The 9,425-nt window shown below is 52.4% G+C and overlaps 2 protein-coding genes across 4 annotated transcripts; both read right to left on the reverse strand.

Annotated features, from left to right (window-relative positions):
- Window positions 1-1,563: 1,563 nt before the first annotated feature.
- On the reverse strand, window positions 1,564-6,849 carry TMEM102 (transmembrane protein 102). Of its 3 annotated transcripts, none has more exons than XM_087948210.1 (3): window positions 6,759-6,849; window positions 5,572-5,787; window positions 1,564-2,959 (listed from the first exon to the last, which is right to left on the reverse strand). In XM_087948210.1, the coding sequence occupies exons 2-3, from the start codon at window positions 5,759-5,761 to the stop codon at window positions 1,938-1,940; spliced, it is 1,212 nt and encodes a 403-aa protein (XP_087804336.1). In that variant the 5' UTR covers window positions 5,762-5,787; window positions 6,759-6,849; the 3' UTR covers window positions 1,564-1,937. The 3 variants fall into 3 exon arrangements, with proteins under 3 accessions (XP_087804336.1, XP_087804335.1, XP_087804337.1); XM_087948209.1 differs by having other exon boundaries at window positions 1,574-2,959; window positions 5,572-5,783; window positions 6,759-6,802; XM_087948211.1 differs by lacking the exon at window positions 6,759-6,849 and adding an exon at window positions 6,486-6,649 and having other exon boundaries at window positions 1,574-2,959; window positions 5,572-5,783.
- Window positions 6,850-7,908: 1,059 nt separating this feature from the next.
- On the reverse strand, window positions 7,909-8,864 carry LOC113428884 (uncharacterized). The gene has a single exon (XM_087948200.1). It carries the CDS (start codon window positions 8,753-8,755, stop codon window positions 8,057-8,059), a length of 699 nt encoding a protein of 232 aa, XP_087804326.1. The 5' UTR covers window positions 8,756-8,864; the 3' UTR covers window positions 7,909-8,056.
- Window positions 8,865-9,425: the final 561 nt, after the last annotated feature.

Below are 9,425 nucleotides of genomic sequence, written 5' to 3' on the forward strand. Positions count from 1 at the left end.
ATGAACTATAACAGAAACCAACCGAAGTACCAGAAAAAGCCGACCAGAGTACACAAAGCTTCAAGGAGGACTCAGAATCTATAGAACTACCTTGCTTCCTGCAAAGAGTTCATCATCTTGGCCTGACTTTTATCCCTTATGCGAGGGGAAATCACCTCCCAGCCTTATTCCTGAGTCGCCTCTTTTGTCTCAGCTGGTCTTGCCTTCTGGCAGCTCTGTGCACACGCCCACCGGGAACAGGCTCCCCTTGTTCCTCTGCCTCGTTGATGCCAGATATTGGAGGCTCTGGAGTCAGCACACAACTCCCAGGTGGTCCTGGTCCCGTCTCTGCATCGGACGCAGGACCCTCGTCCAGGTCCTCCCCAGACTCCCGGACTGGTCCCGTTCTTCCCCCTTGTCCAACTCCGCTGCCATCTGCACTGACTGCCGGTGAACCACAACCACTTTCTCATAGCTTTCCCACGAAATGACCCGCACCAAACCACCGTTTGTGGCCAATAAATCTTTATTCTGGATTTCGACAAAAGATTAATGCAAAATAGAATTGATCAAGGTTCGCCAAGGGCTCTTTTCCGAGCCACAAGTGTCTCTCTTGTTCAATTTCTTTTTTACTAAGAAATAAAATATTGTTTTGTTAGCGTTCTGTTTTGAAAATATTTACAATAATCAATGGCTGGATCGGCAAGGGCTCCTTGGAAAAATATGATTTGCATTGGGAATAGACTACATAACCCTCTCGCCTTTAGTCCTGGATTTACACCTGTTCCATTGGTGTCCATTCAAAGGCGCCGAAAAAAGGAACTAAGGACCATTTTTCACACTTATGACCATCCCCTTTGGTCGCATGATCAAAATTCAGCTGCTCGGCACCTGATGAGCAACTTTCAATGGGGAAAATGGGTTCGCTTAACAATGGCATTACCGAGTTAACCACCGCGGTGATTGACTTCACAACTTTGGCAAGAAAGATTGCAAAAAACCCGCTCAACTGTCTCGCTTAACGACGGAAGTGTTGGGGGTCATAAGTCAAGGACTACCTGCACAATGCCCACCAGCCACCAGCCAGCTGGTTGTTGTGGCTTGTCAGCCTCTGGTTCCTTCGGTAGCTGAATCCGAGGAGGCAGAGGAGGCGGAGTGGGAGTCAAGGTCAGAGTCAGGGCAACCTGAGAGCTTCGTTGTGGGGAGAGGGAACGGAGCCGTAGAGAGAGACAGAGGGGCAGAGCCCAGGCCGTCGGTCAGCCCTCCGATGGAGAGTCAACAGCCCCCAGGTCTGGAGGGGGCTGATGAGGAAGAGGAGGAACAGCCGGGTTCAGTATCTGACGTGCAGAAGGAAGAGGAGAGGAGAGCAGTGGAAATCTATGGGCTGGTGCTCGGGATGGGAGTTCCGAGGGGGAGAGGGAATGGAGCTGGCAGAGGGGGAGGAGCCTGGGCCTTCGGTCAGCCCTCTGATGGAGAGTCAGCAGCCCCCAGGTCTGGAGGAGGCTGATGAGGAAGAGGAGGAACAGCTGGTCCAGTGCCTGGTGCACAGAAAGCAGAGGAGAGGAGACGGGACGGAAGAGCCACTGCTGCTATGGGGATAAAAGGCAGGGGGCGGAGATGAGAAGGTGTGGCAGACAACTATTTATCTTCCGGCTGGCCGGCAGTAAGGGAGAAACTGTTTTCACCGGAGTTGCCGGGGCTCCTAATACAGGAATCTTTTGAGTTCACATCAGAGATTTTATAATGTTTGGGGAGCCGGGTCAGAACACTGGGGTTACATTCTGGGATATTTGCAGAGGTTGGCAGGGGCTGGAGTGGCCCATTAGATCTCCTCCTGTGGAGTTTGGCACCACGGCCCTGGCACGCATTCCCCCAACCCTCCTGAACCGCTCACCTTCTACCTGAAGAACACAGGGTGAGCTGCTTCATGATCCATCCCCACTGAAGCAGCCCCATGCCTAAGGGTCCCCGGGGGTTGGCAGCTGACGCCGATACGCCTTTGCCCGCCGTTTAGCTTCCTTGGCCTCTTCCACAGCCTGGCGGAGGTACTTGGAGGGGTTGGCCCTCACCTGGGCCACGGCCCGCACCAGGATCTTCATGGCCCGAGGGGATACACCTTGCAGGAGGTTCCACTGAGGCAGGAAATAATTGGGCAGGTGTCCCTCGGCCAGGCTGGCTGACAGATCATCCAGGACACCCAGGAGGGCATGCGCAGCGTTCTCCTCCTCGGCTAGGTAGCGGCTCGGCAGCCGTTCACAGGACCACAAGGCCAGGGTGAAGAGGTGGTATGGCCCCAAGCCCTGCAGGTCAGCCCAGGGGAGGGCAGCCGTGGTGGCTCGCAGGGACCACAACAGCGGCGGAGGAAGGATGCGCCGCAAGGGCAGCTCGCTCGCCGAGAAGGCGAGGTACCAATCCGAGCCAGAAGAAGACGGGAAGAGGTAGAAGCCAACGGTCACATCTTCATCCCGCAGTTTGCCATCCCAGAAGTGTCCCTGGCTCAGCCACGGCTGGGCCACCTCGGGCCACCCCTGAAAGGCCACCACAGGGACGATGTCGTAGAGAACACGGTAGGATCCAATGCAGACGATCACAGAGGTGACGCGTCCACGGAGCTCGACCCGGACATCTTTGGCCGCCGCGGAAAACACCCGGAAGAACCACTCGGACACCAGTTCTGCGGACAGGAAGGTCTCGTCCCCGTAGCTGCACTCAGACCAGCATTGCTGGGTGGGGGTGTCGAAAGGCTGGAGGCTGATCCGGGCATGCCCGGGGGGGCTCTGCGTCATATCCAATGTGACGGGCACGCCGGCCACATTCAGAACTGGCACCAGGAGCGTGAAACAGGTATCGTAGTCACTGCCGGGAGAAAGCGGGCACAGGGTGGTGCCATTGATGTGGACTGTGCCCTGGTGCGTCCCACCAGAGAGGAGAAGGTAGCGGTTGACCGGGGGCAATTTTCCATCCGTTCGTTGGACCTGACCTGTTGGGAAGAACAAGGCAGGGGGTGGGCAAGGAACCACGGCCGAGCTAAGGCACTCCTTTGGCGGTATCAGGGGCAAGAGACCACACGTGAAAATCCAATCAATCTGCTTTATTGAGGAAAGCCTGTGTACAGGAATCTTCTAACTAAACTGCTTTATTGCTGAAAGCCTCTGTGCGGGAATCTTCTAACTAAAATGCTTTATTACTGAAAGCCTCTGTGCAGGAATCTTCTAACTAAACTGCTTTATTGCTGAAAGCCTCTGTGCGGGAATCTTCTAACTAAAATGCTTTATTGCTGAAAGCCTCTGTGCAGGAATCTTCTAACTAAGCTGCTTTATTGCTGAAAGCATCTGTGCGGGAATCTTCTAACTAAGGTGCTTTATTGCTGAAAGCCTCTGTGCAGGAATCTTCTAACTAAACTGTTTTATTGCTGAAAGCCTCTGTGCAGGAATCTTCTAACTAAACTGTTTTATTGCTGAAAGCCTCTGTGCGGGAATCTTCTAACTAAAATGCTTTATTGCTGAAAGCCTCTGTGCGGGAATCTTCTAACTAAGCTGCTTTATTGCTGAAAGCCTCTGTGCAGGAATCTTCTAACTAAGCTGCTTTATTGCTGAAAGCCTCTGTGCAGGAATCTTCTAACTAAGCTGCTTTATTGCTGAAAGCCTCTGTGCAGGAATCTTCTAACTAAGCTGCTTTATTGCTGAAAGCCTCTGTGCAGGAATCTTCTAACTAAGCTGCTTTATTGCTGAAAGCCTCTGTGCAGGAATCTTCTAACTAAGCTGCTTTATTGCTGAAAGCCTCTGTGCAGGAATCTTCTAACTAAGCTGCTTTATTGCTGAAAGCCTGCACAGGAATATTCTCAGCTAATGGTTGCCACCTGCTAGGACCTAGATTTAAGGGGTCCACAGAATTCAAGGTTTGGACTTAGTTCACCTGTGGCTACATACGGATGCTAGGCTGATTCCTTTTTTGACTCCTCCCCCAGCTTCTGCCAATCCTTTTTTTTTTTACAGCGGGGGGGGGGTTGCTTAACAACCAGGCGACTCCGTTAGCATCGGCTTAACGACGGGGGGCAAGAAAGGTCTTCAAATGGGGCAGCATTCGCTTCAGAACTTGTCTCACTTAGCTCAGAGAAAAGTTGGACTTGATTGTGGCCATAAATTGAGAACTACCTATAGGATCCCGATCCAAGTAGCTAACCCGGGCTGGGGAATTCTGGGAATTGAAGTCCACCCTGGCCTAGAGGGACCTCACCTCAGAGGTCCATGCAGACTTCTCAGGGGCGGGATCCAAATTTCTTAACAACCGGTTCTGTGGGTGTGGCCTAGTTTGTGGGCATGGCTTGGTGGTCATCTGACTGGCTGGGCGTGGCTTATATGTAAATATTATAAATATTTATTTAAATATTATTTTTTTATATAAAAAAAGAACTTTTACCCAAAAGCAGGCAGAGTAGTCAGGCAGATTGAGTTGCTCACAGAATCATAGAGTCACTTAGAGATCTATCTATCTGCAATCTGCTACCTGAGTCTGTCACATAAAATTTGCTTGCAAGCAAACTCATAAAATTTGCTAGCAAGCAAACTCACAAAATTAACTCATAACACACCATGCATGTAAGTATTGAATTTTTTATTTAAAAATAGCAACTTTTACCCAAGATCAGGCAGAGCAGGCAGGCAGATTGAGTTGCTCGCAGAATCACAGATTCATTCAGAGATCTATCTTTCTGCCATCTGCTGCCTGAGTCTGTCACATAAAATTTGCTTGCAAGCAAACTCATAAAATTTGCTAGCAAGCAAACTCACAAAATTAACTCATAACACACCATGCATGTAAGTATTGAATTTTTTATTTAAAAAATAGCAACTTTTACCCAAGATCAGGCAGAGCAGGCAGGCAGATTGAGTTGCTCGCAGAATCACAGGTTCATTCAGAAATCTATCTTTCTGCAATCTGCTACCTGAGTCTGCACTGAAAAATAGAAGCTTCGGTTCTAAGGAAGGCTCAGCTCTGCTTTTAGATTAGCTAGAAAGCAAGAAATCCAACCGTTTCCTGCTTTCTAGCTAATCTAAATCCCCCAACTCCTCCTTTCACGGTATTTCATACAGCTGCTCCCAAACAAACCAGGATTGGAATCTGGGTTGATGGTTTTAAGCTGTCCAGTTTGGGGAAGGGGCTTCCAAGAAACTGAAGGTGGGGTACAGGGTAGTCCTCGACTTAACAGCAGTTCATTTAGTGATGGTTCGCAGTGTCCCGGGGTTTCTGATTCACTTAACAACAGGGTGATTCACTTAACAACTGAAGGGATTCGCTTAATAATGGCGGCGAGACAGGTCGTAAAACAGGGCAAAACATACCAAACGACGGTCTCCTGCAGCCCCAGAAATGTGGGGCTCCCTTGCGTGGTCGTAAATCGAGGACTTGCCTGTATTTTTAACTATGTTGGGAATTTGGATGAGGTTGGGCTAGGAGGGGCTTTTGGGGGTGGGCTTGAAGTGCTTTCTTTCCCACTGTGACTCCCCCAACTCTCCCTCTTGGGCGGGGGGTTGGACTAGATGACCTACAAGGTCCCTTCCAACTCAGATGATCTGCTCTCTGTTAACTCACCCAGCAGCGAGAAAACAAGATCTTTGGCCTGGAACAATTCGGGGTCCTTCCTGCCGTCAGGGCTCCTGGCTTGGTGTTCCTGGATGAGTTGGTTCAGCTCCGCAATCTGCACCCCAGAATGGAAGTCCAGGTCCGTGAGGGGCTTGGCAGGGGCCGGCTTGGGTGGGGGGTCCTCGGAGGGAGATGCCATCCCCGGCGGGTCACACAAGCGTCTTCCTTGCGGAAGGAAAAGTTAAATCAAAGAGGGTTGGATTAGATGATCTCCAAGGTTTCTTCCAACTCCCTTAATTTAATCTCATCCTGATTGAGCATGGGGGCTGGACTAGATGACCTCCAAGATCCCTTCCAACTCCCTTAATTTCATCTCATCCTGCTTGAGCATGGGGGGTGGACTAGATGACCTCCAAGGTCCCTTCCAACTCCCTTAATCTTGTTAATCCCATCTCATCCTGTTTGAGCATGGGGGCTAGACTAGATGATCTCCAAGGATCCTTCCAACTCCTTTAGTCCCATCTCATCCTGTTTGAGCATGGGGGCTGGACTAGATGACCTCCAAGGTCCTTCCCAACTCTGTTAATCCCATCTCATCTAACTTTGCTTGAGAAGGGGGGCTGGACTAGATGACCTCCAAGGTCTCTTCCAAATCCATTAATCCCATCTCACCCTGCTTGAGCACGGGGGCTGGACTAGATGACCACCAAGGTCTCTTCCAACTATAAATCCCATCGCATCTAACTTTGCTTGAGAAGGGGGGCTGGACTAGATGACCACCAAGGTCCCTCCCAACTCTGTTAATCCCATCTCATCCTGTTTGAGCATGGGGGCTGGACTAGATGACCTCCAAGGTCCCTCCTAGCTCTATTCTAGTTTACTTCCCCTCTCCCCCCCCCCCAAAAAAAAAAAACCCGGAATACATTTAGAAGCTAAGGAAACTCTGGGCTGGAGACCACGAGGAGACCCCGGTATCTAGGCTTCACCAGGAAGCTGAGAAGGCCAAGAGAAGGACGGAGACGCACCCACAGGTGTGGCCAGGTGCATCCGGGTTGGGACAGGTGCAGCCCCCGTCCCGCTTCCCTCCCGAGCCACTGGGGCGCCCCATCTCCTCCCCCCGCCCATCGTCCTCAAAGGGCAGAAGCGACCCCTCCGCTCCTTCCTTGCCATTCCCCCTGCGCGCAGTACTCCCTCACCTGTGCATCTACCTGGCCGAGCCCGAAGCCCCACCCACCGAGGGCGGCTGCCGCCAGGAACCCTGGGAGATGTAGTTCCAGCAACCTCAAACCCCCCTTTCCTTAAAGCATGCCTGGATGGGGCAGCCGGCTCGCTCTTCATTTGGGCGGAAAGCCCCCTCACAGAAATTGGGGAGGGGTCTCCCAGCACGCCGGGAGGGGCGGCTGGCTCGCTCTTCATTTGGTCGGGAAAGCCCGCCCCCCCGAGGTCCCAGCTGGGGAATTCTGGGAGTTGAAGTCCACACTTTCCTCAAGCTGCCAAAATGGAGAAACTCAGCTGCTCTAGGCATACTTCATTTAGTGGCCGAAGTTACAACAGCCCTGGGGAAAAAACAAAAACCAGTGACTTACCACCGGTCCTCGTGTTTATGACCGTGGGCAGCATTCCCTTACGGGTCATGTGGTCAAGATTCAGGCCCGGATTTTACAGGCCTGTTTTTGTGAAAGTTAAGGCTGTGTTGTGTGAACGCCAGACGAAATACACACAGACACACACACAACTAACTGTCTTGCTTAGTGGTGGAAATTCTGGCCTTCAGTTTGTGGTCATTAAGTGGAGGGCTGCCCTTCCCTTGTGAGGCTTCCTTGCCGACAAGCTCTCCACACCGGGTTTGTCTGCGATGGCTCGGAAGGCTTGGCCAACCTACAAACCATCATTCAGGGTTTAGTATCCATGGGGCCTGAATCTGCTGGCTTATGCAACTGACCCTGATTAAAAGTTAACCCAGGGTTTTTGGAGGACATGCCACATTCAGATGGAGTTTTCTGTGTGTCCAGCGTGAACTAGCATGCATTTGTCGGGGTTGGACTAGAAGACCTCCGAGGTCCCTTCCACCTCGGTTATTCTTGTTCCTTTCTGGGGTTCTCCAGTCCAAACGGCGCCTCGAAATGTAAAATTATGCCCTTAGAGGGGGAGCAGGATGCCAAAATTATGCTCGGGGGTTGGAAGGGCAGATCAAATCAGGGGCACAGCAAAAAACATTCCGTCCTTGGGAAGATGCTGATGGACAGCTGTCAAAGATGGACACATACCCCACAAAAAATTTTTAGTTGAGACACTTACAAAAAAAAAAAAAAAAAGGATTTGCAAAGACAACTAGGCCCGAGGCCACGTGAGCAGCAACACACCATGGAGAGGGGTTTTTATGGGGTGGATGGATTGACCTTTAATGTTCGTTACCCAAACCACCATAAGCCCACTTTGGACATCCCCTGTTCTCCTTTTCCTCCTCCTCCTCCCTGCTTTGTCACTCAAAGGTTTATTTCGTGCGGTACACCCAGTCGGTGTCTGGCGGGGTCTCAGCTCGGGACAGCCTGGGCTTTGCGCCGGCCGCCCTGCCTTCAGTCGGCGGGGCCCCCGCTTGCATGAGGGTGTTGACGATGTTGTGGAAACGAGGAGGACTCCCGGCCGACACCTGCAGCTGCTGCGTTGCGGGTGTGGGGGGCTCCGGCTCTCGTCCACGGCGCTGCTCGTGTGCCATGAACTCGGCCTGCTCGTCCTGGCTGAGAGTTCGTCGACGGTGGGCCCTTTCAGGCGTCGGCGAGCGACTCCCCGGTGGGGTCTGAGGGTGGACGGGGTAGATGTAGACTCGGGCAGGACGCTGGGAGTGCTGTCCAGGGGGTAGATATTCCGCCTCCTGGCCGCTGGCTATCGAACGCCTTTGGGGCTCCGCCACCATAGTCCGTCCGTATGGTTCGGTGGACACAAGGGTGTTCCGCCGGTCCTCAGTGGGGACATTAGTGAGCAGGTCGGACGTCCCTACGGCGACGTCTCGGAAACGAGGGCTGGGGTAGGCCGAGGGGGCTGAGGAGGTCCGGGGCCGGGGCCGGGGCCGGTTGTCGCATTCGCAGTTGTAATAACGGGGTGAGCAGCAGCATGGCAGATAATCAGGGCAGGAGTGGCGGTGGTGGCGGTGTTCCCGGCATCGGCATCGGAAGTGTCCATTTTCCAAGTTCATGGTGACCTTGAGTGGTTCTAGGGTACACTGGAGGCAGCGCCGTGGTGGGGACCGGCTGCGTCGCCGCCGCCGTGGTGGGGGATCGTCATTGGAGAATTGTAGCGACGGCTTTCGCGGGGATGCTTTCTTCACTGGGCGGACGAGAACCAGCGGTTTTTCGGGTTCTGGAAAAGAAAGGAATAACTGTTGGCAAAATGGGCACGTGGGAAATGCAAGAGGCTGGGGTTGGGCGCTGCCACGCCGGTGTCAAAGCGTTGTGGCAGCCTCCGTAACTCCGTGGACACAGAGCCGGTGGGGGTTTCTCGAGCAAGATCGAACCTTGGGTTTCTCGTACAGGAATCCTTTTTACGGTGCGTCTTCAGGGAAAAAAAGATCTGACGGTTCAAAAAAGGGATAGGGGGGTTTACAGGTAGTCCTTGACTTACAAGGGTTCGTTTAATGACCCCCCTCGAAGTTACAACGGCCCTGAAAAAAAGCAAATTAAGACCGTTTTTCACACTTATGACCGTTGCGGTCAAAATTCAGAGGCTTGGCCACTGACTCGTATTTATGATGGTTGCGATGTCTGGGGGTCATGTCATCCCCTTTTTGCGACCAAGTCAATGGGGGAGCAGGATTCACTTAATGACCCTGTGACTAATTTAACAACAGCAGTGATTTACTTAATGGG

Source organism: Notechis scutatus, chromosome Z, assembly GCF_049901735.1.
Source record: "Notechis scutatus isolate UNSWTSFEM ecotype Mainland chromosome Z, rNotScu1.2, whole genome shotgun sequence".
NCBI lineage: Eukaryota > Metazoa > Chordata > Lepidosauria > Squamata > Elapidae > Notechis > Notechis scutatus.

What these genes read in the sequence shown, in the direction of transcription:
- TMEM102 (XM_087948209.1), bottom strand. An exon ending in TCTTGTTTTCTCGCTGCTGG is followed by an intron (nt 2,960 to 5,571) that starts GTGAGTTAACAG and finishes TCTTCCCAACAG; the next exon opens with GTCAGGTCCAACGAACGGAT.
- LOC113428884 (XM_087948200.1), bottom strand. Translation starts at nt 8,755, where the DNA reads ATGAACTTGGAAAATGGACACTTCCGATGCCGATGCCGGGAACACCGC.